Source organism: Cariama cristata, unplaced genomic scaffold, assembly GCF_000690535.1.
Source record: "Cariama cristata isolate BGI_N322 unplaced genomic scaffold, ASM69053v1 scaffold20161, whole genome shotgun sequence".
NCBI classification, from domain to species: domain Eukaryota; kingdom Metazoa; phylum Chordata; class Aves; order Cariamiformes; family Cariamidae; genus Cariama; species Cariama cristata.
The window spans coordinates 21371-36531 of NW_009600084.1; the positions used below are offsets into that span (position 1 = coordinate 21371).

At 42.5% G+C, this 15161-nt stretch overlaps 1 protein-coding gene across 1 annotated transcript in view; it reads right to left on the minus strand.

Annotated features, from left to right (window-relative positions):
* LOC104169108 (DENN domain-containing protein 5B) overlaps nucleotides 1-14948 on the minus strand; it is a gene marked incomplete at its 3' end in the record, with an annotated part of 36171 nt that extends 21223 nt beyond the window's left edge. Inside the window, exons 1-2 of the mRNA XM_009709923.1 lie at nucleotides 14273-14948; nucleotides 1937-2124 (exon numbers count right to left, since the gene is read on the minus strand). Coding sequence (XP_009708225.1) covers nucleotides 1937-2124; nucleotides 14273-14933 — 849 coding nt within the window. The remainder of the gene's footprint in view (nucleotides 1-1936; nucleotides 2125-14272) is intronic.
* Nucleotides 14949-15161: the final 213 nt, after the last annotated feature.

Consider the following 15161-nt stretch of genomic DNA (forward strand, 5'->3'; position numbering starts at 1 on the left):
CATATCATTTACAAAATTCGAAAAATGAGATTTGGATTCAGAAAACCCTTGGGCAATCAGTCTCACTTCTCTCTTCAAAAACATCTGATGATTAAATTTAATGCAGAGAGATTAGTAACCTTAAGACAGCATGATGGCCAGTTGTTAGAATTTTTATCTCTAACAAACAAATGGTTTATATTTAGAGCAAGTGCTTGAAAAGCTAGTCCCTGGCCTGAACAATAAAGGAATGCTAAAGTGAACAGCGCTTCATCACTGCTCACATGTTGAAGGATTTTCTATTTTTTATTGTCTAGAGGAATTTGAGATTCAAGATCTTCCCTGTTCAATATCCTTTCTTTCTTTCCCTCTCCCACAGTTACCGGACCTGTGGTGTTCATAATTGCTGATTTTTTCACTCATTTGTTAAACATTGTAATGGGGGTGGCAGTTTCCACCCCACTATTACTCTTCCCTCACTGGCAATATTTAATTTGTTATTCCAGTGATACTGCAAGCCATCACATTGAAATTTTAGTTTAAGGAAAATGACAGCTTAATCTGCTAACCAAAAGCATATGACTAATCATTTTAAAAATCGCAGTAATTATGTAATATTAGCATGGTTTTACTGAAAAGTGTAGCTAGATACCAGCTTCATTTCCACACCAAAGCAAATTTCATGCGACTGGGTCATTGCATCCACGAGGTAAGACTTGATTTGCACTGTTACATGCCACCGAGGCTAAGAATCAGTCACCTCCACCTAATACTGAAAACAGATGTTTGTTAAAAAATGTATTATCCTTGCCCTGTGTTTATCCCTCCACTTCCACTTACAAAATCCTCCTCCTGCATATTCTCCTCTGCTGCTGCTCCTACCTGCCTTCTCAGCGAGGGCACCTATTTGGAAGCCTTAGGGACTCTGCCCCTAGGAGAGGTCCCACATGGAGCCGAGCACAGTGCTGACACTGTCATGAGACATTACAGCCACACAAACAGTTATTCTTAGGGTTCCCGCTGATTTTAAAAAGAAAGCCAAGTTAAAATGCATGGCAAGCTCAAGAGATGGGTCCAGTCACCATCTCAAACAGACAGGCTAGCCGTATCCCAAAGACTTTGCAGTATGAAGACTGATCAGTGGCCAGGTTAAAATGCGAAGCAGTTTTAATCATCTTGGTCAAATTTTGAGGAGAAAAATCTCCACTTCACTCTCTACCACCAGTGATTTCAACACCTAGATTACGGAGACAACCTTTCCTTCCTTTTTTTCCTTCATGGAAAAAAGTGATAGACCAGGCAAATTTTTCACTTCACATTGCATAGCAGGACAGAAGATCTTCAAAAGACCATCATTGGAGTCAATATTTTGAAAGTACATATGCATGTATGCCTCTAAGTGGTTCACAGGCACAGTATTAATGCAAATCTGGCTGATTGGAGGCCAGGACGCTGGTCCAGTAATAGACCTCAACCCAGCCAGGAACACGTGGGCTCACTTGAGGGTGGGACAAGGCTGGCAGGACGGAGCACACTTAGCAGCAGCAGCAGGGGGACAGGGACAGGTTTACACCATCTAGCAACTGCACACAAGATCCAGATTCATAAAGACCATCCCTGAATGAAACGCTCTTTAGCCCTCTGTCAACAGGACTGTGACACTGACAAAGGGTAACAAAACCCAGTGAAGCGTGTCATGTAGGGAACTTTCAGTGTCACAGCAAGAAGCAGAAGGAGAAGCATTTAGAAGTCAATACAATTAAGTAGTACTCATTTAAATTCAGAAAGGGACCGAGAAGGACTGCAGAGGCTTCCCCTACTATCTCACTCCTGCTGGCAAACAGTCTTCACCATGCCAGAGAAGCCTCCTAACACCAGGCATGGCATTTTCTAGCAGGGATTCACACAAATATTAATAACACATTTCAGGATGGCAACCCTGAAGGCAGAGGCTGACCTCCTGAGGCAGCTCCAGCTTGGAGCGGTCGGTTCCCTCTTTGGACTGCAGCCCCATCAAGTAGGGAACAGGAGCATCCAGAAAATGCAGGAGAGAGGCAGGAAGGATGGGGACATACACGTGCTGCCACTGAAACGGGAACAGCAGCGTCGTGATCCCCTCTGCCACCGTCATCAGACGCTGATAATCTAGACAGGGAGAGAGAGAGACAGACACTGAATTATCTTTCGCTTTTGTGTTTCACTTTTGAAATCTGGTTGGCAAGGACATGAGTGACAAAACAAGACAGAAACCATGTTTATATGGTAAGATGTTCTGAGAATAAGACAGTACTTAAAAACCTTAAACATTATTTAATTCGTCAAAACTCACTACCCCCAGGAAGAAACTACTGAACATAAATACTCATATCTTATCTAGACCCATTCCATCATTAAATTCATTTACTGAAAGGATTCCAAAAGTTCTCTCTATAGTACAGGATAATAATACTCTAATTCTATAAAAGGCTTATATTTTTACAAGGGAAAAGGAGGAGAAAGAAGTGAACTTCAAGGAAACACTGTAGTTTCTTGCTTGCTCCTGCCTGCCTGCTTCTGCTTCACTTGCTACTACTTCTAAGTCTGAGTATACTTTCCAGAAGGCTTGTCTTGGCCACATACCAGCAGAAGTTTATGGTTCCCAAGTGTTTAACAAACATTGCTTTTAAGTAAAACCCAAACAGAAGCCTAACAGAAATTTAGTTCTCAAAAATATTCTGTATAGCTAGCATATTTATATTGCATTATTTTACCAAATTTGTATTTAATCTACTAGTTCATTGCTTTGCAATGTTTTGGCTCAAATAAACACATCACACATTATTTTTTAAATTAAAATTTAATTCGATCCAGCTGAGCTGCAAGAATATTTCAGAATTTGGGTAAGAGCAAATTATTTCTCAAATATCCAGCTGGCATGATGCAATATCACAGCTTACTAATATAATTGAGGGAATCTAAATTTAAGAACACAGTTTTTAAAACTAACTAAATAAATAAACAAATAAATAACATGTTGGTATTAAAGAGATGGTTATCTTCACGGCGAACCTCAAACTGCAAGGCAATCCATCAGGACAGGTAAAGACCCATGGGGTCTTGTAAGCTGCTGGTGAATCTGAAACCAGATGATTGCTTCTACTCCATATTACAGCAGCTGGTGCATTGATAACAGCTACCCCCAAATTTCTAAGAACATGAAAGTACCTAAAGCCCAGTTCCTTAGGAATCTTAACTTATCCTGAAGAAGCTGCACATCTCATTTAATGTTAGTGGTTAAGGCAGCAACACCAAAGTGCAAGTTGTAAGTGACTTTGAACTTGCACGAGGTGCACGGCACAGACAAGAGGGGAAGCCAGTTCTGATTCCCGTCCTGGGCCTCCACCACTTGTGAGAGCTGCTCTTCACTACTTGCAAAAGGAGTTGTTCCCCCCAGCTTCAGTGCATGGGCACATCATCAGTACCCAGCAAGAGCGGCAGAAGGGATGCCTCCTCTATGGCTGTATCCAAAATCAGTTCTCATCAGTGCCAGGCAAGTCTCATGAGATTTAGCTTAAGCCACCAAAAGATTTTCACTCTCACCAAGGCTAGACCCGGATCCTTGGTAACACTTGGGTTGTTGCCCATCCCTCCCAGCCCCTCTGCCCCACTGCATGAAATTAAAGATATATGCATGAACACTCTGGTTTTGAGTCAGGTAAGAAGGCTTTTTTACTACAGCCCCACTGCCTGCTTTTGCCTGGAGAGGAACCCAGCCTTGCCCTTCCCATTTCCTGAATGCGCCAGCCTGATACCCTAGCAGACATCAGCAACCGCAAAAGCACTGTCATCTGACACTGCTCAGCTATTAGGAGGTGGCTGGGAAGATGCATTTGAATAAATATGCAAATTAAAACAACAAATTGCATAACCCATTCTCCATCTTGCTAGCACCTCTCTGTGGAAAACCAGCCTTGATCTGCAGAAGGTCAGCCAGCAGGGCAAAAACATTTTTCATCTTGTCTTACTAATAGCTAGTCACTCAATCTTCAAAATTATTTTCATACATACAAGTCAGTCTCAAGGTTACATCTCAAAACCATTCCCAGCTACAGATCAGCCATTTATGAATCCCTCCCTATGCAATGGTCTATAATTATACACGTCCATCGGCTATTTGTTGAGGAGCACTTACACAAAATCAACTTACAATACCTACTGGGGAAGCTTAGGCATCTCATAACATTTCATAACTCTGAAAGCTTTAAATGTTTTTTAAAAAAAATCAAATACAGAAAGTAGCATGTTTTAGTATGCATAAGATGGTTTCAAAGTCTGTTCTGATCTACATAGCCATGAGAAACAACAGGTCTTCACAGCAAAGTTGCAAGTGTCTTTTTGGATAAGGGCATTCCACTCTGGAAATGCATGCTCACTTTTCTTTGATGCCACTGATAATATTTGTTCTTTTGATACTTGTTTAATGAAGTAAGACACTCTAGTTACTTTGCATTTACTTTCAAGCCTGTACAAAGTTAGACAGCTGTCCTGTAAGACATAAAGTCTTTTTTCATGGAGAGATTCTTGTACCTATCAGCATTTGAGGAAAGCTTATGTGGTTACTGAGGACAACCTAGAAACAAGGGATTCCTCCATTTCCCCAAATCAGAGAGATAAAAAAGGGAGGCAAACAGAAAAAAAAGGAAGAAGGGAAAGAATGGAAGGGGATGGAAAAAACAGGGTTTGTATAGACTGTGTGTGTTTGCATCAAGGGAGGGAGCATTTCCAGATCCTATCCCACCATCTTTGATAACAATCTCCAACTGCAAGCCAAGTTTTGTTTGTTGTTTTATGAATGACAGGCCCAGGTAGAAAAACTATTCTCTGATCCTACTCCAACCTTTAGAACTAGAATAGGGGATTAGATAGTATTTGCCAGTTTAGGGAGTGCCTTTTGAGAAAGGTCTGTTCGTTGAGCAGAGCGAGGACACAACAGTCCTGTTTCCCATCCATCTGACATGAAGAAACATCCGGAAAAGATACAAAAAATAAAATCACTGTCTGGGTGATGTCCACAGAAGGTCATAAACTCAGAGTGATGAATGGCTTAAATCAAGGCAATTTCCTGAGATTTGCGGAATAAATCCCTTCCTCTTCTCGGGGCTCACCCACCTCATGCAGTGTATGCTATGCTGGATGTAGCAGAAGGCCCTGTGATGCCAACATGGCTACTACTGACGGCTTTAAATGCATGAGCAGTAGGTCACAGCCCACGGTGATGGCCCACAGCAGCAGCTGCTGCCACCAGAGCAAAGATCTGATCCATGCAAAATCAACCCTGGGTACAGAAATAAGTAGCAGACAGTGGAGACCTAAGCCTAGGGCAGTGACCTCCCTTCTCTTTGCTGTGCGGCTCAGGACAGTGAAGAAAGGACCGAGAAGTTCTGGAGACTTACTGAATGTCCCAAACACCAGATGTGTTTCTCTGCGGTGTGCAGATGGGATTTTAGCTTTAAATTTCTCTTACCCTGGATCTCCTTTCCATCTGATTGCTCCACCTCTCTTACATGCATTGCTATATCACTCTCTCACTTTCAGTTTTCATTTCTCCCCACTCCCACAGCGATGACGGCTTATACCACACTATTTATTTTGCTTGGCAGCTATACCTGCAGCCCTCACCCTGCTTTCTTGGGACAGGGAACTATCCTGTGTTCTCCAGGACAGGGAACACCATCGAGCACAGCCCCTACAGCAAATTCTTCATGTTCAGAGTTAAATCTGTTTTGTACACAGGACATTTTCCAAGAGAAACTGCTCAAGGAGGATAATCCCAGGGCAAAGTGGCCCCTATGGCTTCTATTGCAACTGCTGCCTCCTAACAACTGCTTAGCTGGATTTGGCATGGGTCCCTCATGCTTACCTTCTCCCCAAGTAAAGAACAGGGCAACAGAGTGGAGTTCAAAGACTCTGGATCCAATCCCTTTTTCTGGCAGCATCTGCCGGGGACCCCTGGCCAAGTCCCTGCATCTTCCCTTCCCTGCGCAGGACAAGTAACCCACTCCGTCGTGCGTCGGCAGTTCTGCTCCACGAGCACCACGCTTCAGCCACCCTTTACAAAGGTCTGGCAACATTCACATGGCTCACAACATACAACGTAATGCTTAAAATGCAAATCCTGAGAGATTCCTGCATAATTATGAATCACTATTTTGTGCTGCAGATGGAAATGGTTTCAGCATTTGAACATCAATTCACTATAAATGTTTTTCTGAAAGAGTACAAAATTTGACAAATATTTGTCTTGATGTTGATTCTCCATAATACAATAACAGGACAATAACCAATCAGCACGATATTACAACACATACTCTGCATGCAGAAATATCTATCCCAAAGAGCTTAAAGTCCAAACACAGGCAGTGACTGAGAAAAACAAAACAAAACAATCCTTCTCCTTTCATTTTACAGATTGGGCGTAGAAGCTCTGAGATGTTAAGCAATTCACAAAACTCAACATAAAAATTACTTTTCCTGCTACAAAGGACTCTGATATCTCAAAATCCTTCCCATGCTGCAGCAAAGCAAAACTAAGATCCTTTGACAGAGGAAAGGGACATCAATGTTACCCCTGCCCAGAACAGCTAAGACTTCCCTCGTTCAAGTGCTATCTCCAGAATACGTTCAAATCTTTGGCCATGATCAAATAGAAGAGAATTTCACCTGAGACCTTCTCAGCAGATACCCAACCACAGGATTTTTGAGTATAAGGCATGTGTAAGAGCACACACACCCTCATTCAAACTAGAAACGGCGATCTTGCTGTGATGAGTAGGTTATTATTCCAGTTTCAACACACCCGGCCTTCCTGATGAAAGAACAGTTTGGCCGTTTTCCAACTCTCTGTTCTAGTAACCTACCAAAGGTAAGGTAGAAAGCCTACCGCAGAGTTGGAGTTGCAGCCTGGATCTTCTAAAGCCAGTACGATGCTTTAAAAATAGATAGCGCTTCCTCCTTCTTTTCCAAGTCCCACTTTACATACAATTTGAAAGCACTTGGAAGCATTTGAAAAGATGGGTTACCTGGACACCACTTCCTTTCCTCTCTGCTCTTTGAACATGTGTGAAGTATAACTGCAGCTTTTCAAAGCCACATATTTAAATACATACCCTGGAAGATGGTGTTCTCAAAGAGTACCTTATCAAAAGGAACAAAATGATTCTAAGCAATAGTTTTAAAGAAAACAAAGCCAACAACAGAGAGAGGAAAAAAAAATAAAAATCAATGATCCTTAATGAGTAAGAGCTAATTCTTGAGGGGAACACCTGAACTGGCTTTAAAACATTCTTGTGACTAACAGTTTTTCCACATGCTACCTCTTCAGTCAAAGTATTATAAGCAATTGCTGTTCAGTTGCTACTTTTTGTAACATGATATGGGTTAGCTGAGCCAGGTATATTGGAAAAACTGGAAAATAAATTTGGTATTTTGCTTTGAGCTCTGAGCATGAGCCAGGAATGGCACACAACAGTTATGAGACCTGTCTAGGGGCTTGGCACCTTCAGATCTATAATGTTTATATATAGCATACTGCAGATGAAAAAGGAAATCTGAAATTCACATCTGAGACAAAAATTGTTTATGAAAGCAAAGGTTTTCAAATCAGATCTCAATAGCTCCACATAAGCAATGCATGTAAGTGTTACAGACTTCAAAGCGCTCTGGAAGCTTCCATCTTTTATCTGGTTTCTATACCAGCAGCTGCGATGACTGACAAGCCAGACCAGGTGATTTTCAAGAGATATTCAGATAAAATGCACAAAAATGCTTCAGGAAATGTTTATTTCCCATAGAAATCACCTTGCACCAGTGCTGCCTTCAGGGAATTTGGACAGGTCAGTGACGTGGGGTTGTAACCAGCAGACTGTCCTGGGGAAACGACCCATAGCATCTCAACACCCTTTATCCCCAACGGAAGAGTGGATTTACCAGCAAGCGACACAGCACATGAGTTACAAGATAAAAGCAGAGTGGCAATTTATGCCAATCTGAAAATACATATTTTCTTAAACAGGATTATCAAGATGAGCCTTCATCTAATTGCCTGAACTAAAAATTAGCCTCTCAGACTGGGGGTCAGCTCTGCCCCAAGGGAAACATCCTGAGGCCAATATTCACCGAGGCCAATTCTTCCCATTTTCCCTTGTTGGCAAACACTTAATGGAAAAAAAATCACTTCCACTTCAATAAATTTCCATTTATACAATTTATCCGTGTCACAGCCTGCCATCAGTGGTTCAGCATAAATTCGTTGATGATTAAGAGCCACCTTAAGAATTAATCCACAGGAAAACTTGAATTAGCTCCCATTACCAGCATGGTTAAGCCTCCTAGAGCAGGGCAAAAGTCTGTGTCAAAGCTGATAAGGCAGCAGCAGGACACAGGAAGATGGCCCTGATGACACGGGGAGCCCCTTGCTCGTCCCCACGGCTGCTGGGGCAGAGCAGCCTCCTGGTGGGCAGCAGCTCTGTGCCAGGGCAGCAGGGTGGTGGGGAGGGCAGAGACTCCAGCAGGCAACAACTTTGCTCAAGACCACTTTTGACTGCTGTGTTGTTTATCTGGCATTTGCCATAATTGGAATGTAAAGGCTTAATTTAACTTTCTTCCCCTTGTTCTTAAAAGGTAAAGATGTTTTATAATGGCAAATAATAAGATCCAATTTTAAAAAGTGGAGAGGTGGTGGAGCGTGTGTGTATGCACAGAGCTAAAAGCAGTTGCTCAGTCTTCCTCTACAGTTAATTGTGAATGCAAACAGGAGTAGGGTTGTGGTACAGACCTGTACTAGCTCCTTCTCCTTGTTTGCCGTGCTTTAAAATCTTGACTTTTCAGGCCATATTGACTTCAGCTAAAAAACTGAGCAACTTCTAATTAAAAAATGGTTTTGTCTTTTCACTAAGGTAAAAACGAAGAGTATGTTTGATTCCCTGATTATTCTATCCAATTACTTGTCTCCTTTGCAGGTGAACATGCACTGCAGTCTCCTCTGACTGTGGTTCTGCTGAGGCCCTAAACCCAAACCTCTTTCACAGAGACGCATTTTGTTCCCATGTAAACTGTTCTCTGCCATAGCTTCCCATTAGTTTTGATGAATACTAGTGTGCAGTGCATCTATTTAAATAACAAACAGAAAAGCAGAGGTTTTCTATGGAACTATTTGGTGTAAAAATGCTGTAAAAGGCAAACACATCATGCATGTATTCGTTTTAAAAAATCTCGCCCAAAACAGACTTCGTAAGAAAGGTCTTTCAGACACTACCTTTTCCTAGGTGATGACTATATATATGCATAGTCATTTGTATTGTAATTTCTAAGACTGAAAAAAAAAAATAGTGCAAAGAATATTTCATTCTTTGAGGAGCATTTACTCAAGCCCTTTGAAAAACAGCTTGGGAAATACTCAAAATTATAATGAGTAGAAACAGCCTAAGCTCTAAGAAGTTTATCTTTGTCTCGTTCCCATGTTCCTTCTCATGTTTAAATCCCTAGACAGGCAGACATACAAAATGGATTGCCGAGGTTTCCACAGAGCCCACAGTTTAATTCATCTCTCTTCAGCAGACATCTTATGCCAGTGGCGTTTTGTTACCGATCCTTGGGAAATTGTAGCAGCTATCGCAGTGTGTTATTAACTTAGACACTGCTGGAAGCCTGGACATTCACAATATCCTTATATCTCCATGGTCACACGGGAGAGCTGTGCACTGAATAAAATAAAGGGCACTTGCAAGAGTATTAATTTCTACAATTGAATAAACTATAATAAAACTACAACAGCAAGTCTGTTTCATAAATGAAAGTCTGTAAGCTCCAAGCTTACACAACGTTAGATGTGTGCTACACTGTGTGCCTTGGTTAGTGATAACAAGTATGACTCTATATCATTTTTTTCTGCTTTATTGGGAGTCTGGTAGTTCTTACATCCTTCCTTTGAAAGTCACAGGAAGACATCATAATCCAAGCTTTGATTTTCAGAGGATGAAGTTTATAAGTCTGCAAAACAAAGACTGCACTCTGAAGAATTGCGGGGGGGAAAAAAAAATCTAATCTCTCCCCTTGGTTTTCAAAGCCCTATTGTTAAAATTTAGCCCTATTTAAACTTAAAAGTATTCTCTACATGCAGGAAGAGGTAACCTGAAGCCACAGGAGTCCTGCTTCTAGTGCTTTCAGGTACAGCTTTCTGTAACACCTTTGCAGGCCAAAGTCGGCACTTAGAGCAGTCTGTTACATCTACCCACCAACAGTGATTTTGATTAACTCCCTGGAAGTCCACGCTGTCTCCAGGAACAGTAAGGGCTTGTCTTTTCAGCCTTGCCATTTAGGCACAAGCACAGGTCTCTGCCAGTTATCAGCTAACCTTGCCTTGTTCTGCATTTTGCCCTAATGCTGGCACAGCACCGTTTGCTGCTCCCAAGCTGCACAGACATTTCACAGCTTCAGACTGAAATGCTTTGGTCGTACTGGCTTTTGGCCCAGAAGGACAGAACTATCCACACCAGCAGTTCCCAAACCGTGGTTTGCAAAGCCACAGTGAGAGCTCCACAGCACCAGGCTGCTTTAAAGTCTAAACCATAAACTTGAGACAAATTGGGGATTAAGGTAGTTGCCTGCAGTCCAAAACATTTGAGAACGAAAGAGCTTAAAAAATGAGCTCATCATTCTTTTACATCAGTCTTTCCTCCTCTCTGCTTGACCACCACAGCTGCAAAGTGAAGTTACAGTCCACTACAACCCCTTCATTTTCCCAAGTGATGGGATACCACTCACCTGTAAAACACCATGAACAGAGCAACTAGATACCCAAAGCTGACAGTAGCAGCCACGGTACAAACAGCTACCAATTGGTCCTGTCCCCATGGCAGAGCTGTGCCAGACATTCTCGTATCACGCATCCAAGGCAAGGTGAGTAAAGTCACCCAACACTCTCACCTCTTCATTTAGTTAGATGCCTTTGTTCAGGCTGCTGGAAAAATTATGCCTCAGATCCATGGTTAAAAAGAAACTTTTTCATCACCAACTCCCAGTTCACTAGAGAAAATACATGCCAGAAAAGCCAATACAGTCTCTGTGCTACCTTTCTGCCAGCCCTTTGCTGCTGTTGTCACCAACTGTGTCAGCAACCAGGTGCAACTCCACTTGACCAGCATCCTTCCCGCAGGCTATAAAGTTTGGAAATAAAGTTGTTCGACTAGTTGTACCCAGTGTTTGCAGTTTTTGTAACTCTCCTGCTCTTTCTTGGCCTCAAAAAGCAATCTGCCTTTAGCGGACAGACATTTAGTGAGAAGTTTAAGGTTCTCAGTAGAGAGCCAGCAGCCTCATTGTATGGTCAGGGTTGTGCAACAACTTTTTTTCATGCAACTTTCCAGAAGAAGTCTTTATTCTTTAAAAAGAGGAACAAATTTTTTGGCAAGCTTGAATAAAAAGCTTCCTTCCAACAGGGCTAGGAGAACCACAAAAAAGTCAGCTAACATTTCCCATACATGTTATTAGCAGCTCCCTCACTGAAGTAGGTTTTGGTCCAGTGCTCTGATTTCTTGAGTATGGTAGCATTTCAGTGAATTCTGACTTTGGGTGAATAATACTGTCTTGCTTGAAATTCCACCCTGTGGACACAAGACCATTTTCTACTAATCTCTGGCCGAATTTGGGAAGGTTGCAGCAAGGCCAGGCCACTGGAAACACTGTCCAGCGAGTCCATCCTCTTTAAAGCAGAAAGGGAAGGAAGGACAAATTCGCAAAATCACTCTCTCATTCGTTACTTTGGAACAAGAGATGCGTAAGCCAAAAACTTTTCCTCTTTTGCCTTGAAAGAATTTGGGAGTTAAGAAAGCGTTTCTCCCTGATGGATCTCAAAGCTTAGAGAGGAGATTTCAGTAGTGTCTAGGCTGGTTATATCTCCCGATAGGAAAAGAGCTGCTCTGTTTTCTCTTTCAGGAATTGGAAGACTGACATTTAAAAGAAGCCACAGTGCACTTAGCCAAGAACTCAGCTATCAGGATATGCCAAAACTGAGGCTTTGCACTTGACCTCCACTCCACATTCCTCACCTCTGGGAACCAGCATTATGATGCTATTTACATAATCACAGAATTTCCCTAATACAACTGTATGCTTTTCCCCATGCGCCATCAAGTTGTGTCTATATTAGATAGGGAAGTAAAAGTCATGTCAAGGACATCCCTAGATTCACCAGTAATGGCGGGGGGGCAGGGGGGAAATCTGAATTTTGGAGAGTGGAGAGGATTAATTCTCACTATCTCATTTTTATTAAAAAAAAAGCCCACAGTGAAAATAAACAACGCAAGTAAATCCTTAAGTTCTAGCCAGTAATTGGAAGAAAAATACTTATTTATCTAACTTCTGGTGGCACTGAAAACTGAGTCAAAATTATTTAGTAGATATTTTGTATCTGTCTCAAGGACTACTACAAAAGTAATGCACATGCAAGTTGCTCTCCATTTGCACAAAATATTACTAAAATGTAATCTGACAAGCAGATTTTTTCCTAATGCTACTAGCTTACAGTAAAAAAAAAAATAAATAAAATCTCAGTTTTCAGTGAGTCGGTAAGCAGGGATGGGGAGGCATTTCAGTGGTGTTGCTGCTTAATGTCGAACCCTGGTGTCAAGTGGGAAAGGCAGCACGATTCAAACCGATGAAGAAAGAGGTAAGCATACACACACAGAAGCAGACGGGAGGGGAAAAGCAGCCTAATCAAAACTAACAGCAGGATTTCTGCTCACACTTCAAACCGAGAGCAGATAGAGCCCTTCATTTTCAGCTCTTTAAAGCAAACCCCTGGAGTCCATCTGAAGTGCTCCACAAAGAACTAGCAATCCTTCAAATTCAGTCATTTGCAGAAGAACTACCCTCCTTCTACCTGCCTAAACATTCTTCCCCATTCTCAGTCATTTATTCATCAGTATTACTACTACACACTTACTGACCTTTTCTTTTCTATGACAAACCTAAGTGTTCACTTTGGGATCCTGAAGGTTCATTACCCGAACTCATTTTAGACGACTTCCCATCCTCTCTCTCCTCTCCATTTCAAGCTGTCTGTTGCTTGAACCACATCTCTTGAGAAGTCTAGGCATTCAGCATATTTTCTTCTTTTTGTTAAAAGGTATGCATACCCCCAGCTTCATGTTGTTCATTCTAGTCTGATGAAACCACCCACCCCAAACCTTTTCCCTGAGACACATTTCACTGATTTAGGGTCAGCATCACAGAAGCCATTTGGAAACTCAGATAATATGGACAGGTATCCAGCGAGACACAGAGGAACCTCCAAAAAACTCTGGACAACCCCTTGAAAGTCAGAAGGAAACTTGAACTTGACTTGTTTGGGCACTCTGGTGCATTGCAACAGTTGCAGCACATACCTTTTGGTACCCAAATATCACCAGGGCCAGACTCACAGCTGCCGACATCATACAGGAAACAGTAATAGGGGTGTAAAACCTCAGAGCATGTCCAGCGCTAAGTCAAGATTCCCAAAACCTGCAGCACAGTATTGCACTATTGCAGAAAGACATAGCCAGAAGAGAAAAGGTACAGGCCAGATTTTCAAAAGCTTGCTGGCATACTTCAACATTGACAGGCTCTGTGCAAGCAACTTCTGCCAATGTAGCCAGCCTTTGCCAATTGCAGTCTAAAGTGTCTCAAAAAGAAGTACCAGCATCCTTGTCAGAAAAGTTCCCAATAACCTCAAGTAGGACTACGAAGGCATGCCCTGTAACTCCACTCAGTTCCAACTCAGCATTAAAACTTCAGCCTCTTAAGTGCTAAAACTCATCTCAGTGCTTTAACCAGAACATATCCACCACAGGGGATGGAGGAAATCTCACCAAACTTCAATACGCTGCTGAAATTTGAAAAAGAAAGTAGCAAGAGTGCTTTCTGCAAGATGCATTACTTTCTGCTGGTATTTTTGCAGAAGATAGGATTAGTTTCATGCTGTCTTGCAGCATGATCAAGGGCAATATAAGGATAATAATTAAGTGAATTCTATTGCTAGCTGTCACAAGTGATAAATACAATGCATAATTAAACAAGCGGCACCTAGACTGCCTAGAGGAAACAATTATTCAGTGCTTTCATCAGGACAGACTCATTTCTTTTACGTTTTTTCATTACGTTGTTGCATTTCACATATCTGCTGAAAATCAACAGCTTTATAGTAGCTCCTGTGGCCACAGCTGCCCAGGAACTGCTTGCTGGGAACAGACCCAACATGCATCGCTGGACGAGTGCCTACCTTGTGAGTACAGAAGGATCTGCATCTCCAGAAGAACGCAGGTGAAAACCTGGACCAGGTTCTCCAGGCCCAGCAGCTCGAAGACCTCCCGCAGCGGGTAGTCAGAGAGTGGCAGCTCGTTGGGCCCAGGTCTCTGGCAAATGATGGGCTCATAAACCCCGTAAAACTTCAGCGACCTCCCCGGGGGTGGCAGGGGCACCTCGTAGAGGATGTTGTGGATGTAGCTCTCCAGGGGCAGAGGTGGCGGCTGCTGGGAGGTCACCGCTTTGTAGAGCTGGATCAGGAATTTCTTGCAGGCTTGCATGAAGGGCAGAGGGGTGATGAGGCATATGCATTTGGAGACGTACAGTGTGTCTCTGCTGATGTCGTAGGAGTTGTACCGCTGGAGCTTGGCGAGGGACGTGGCGTCGCCCTCGTCGATACTGCTGGCCAGGGAGTCCATGCTGCATGAGGAGGAGGCACAGACGCTGCTGTATTGCTCTGCGTTGTGCATCTGGTAGAGCGTTTGCATGGCTGTGCATATCTGCTTGCTCGTGACCTCCTCGTAGAACGTGAGCACAAACCCGTACGTACGAGAGCCATCTTCTCTGGTGATGATGAACGAATGGAGCTGTGGATCTCTGTTATCTGCCTGCGTCCTGAAAGACAGCCCTTTGGGCATGCACAGCTAAGAAAGGAGAAAAGAAATAGGTATAGTTATCTGAGCTACAATTTTATTTTGTTACTTTTGCTTTACAAGCACATTCTTTTTATCCACTGCATCATAACAAGCCATTTATCATTAAAAATAATCCCCCTGAAATGTAGCCCAAGAACAAACAGCTTAAAACTAACGCTACTTAAAAGAAGAGGTAGACATGACTGAAGAAAGGAAAACACCCTCCAAAAT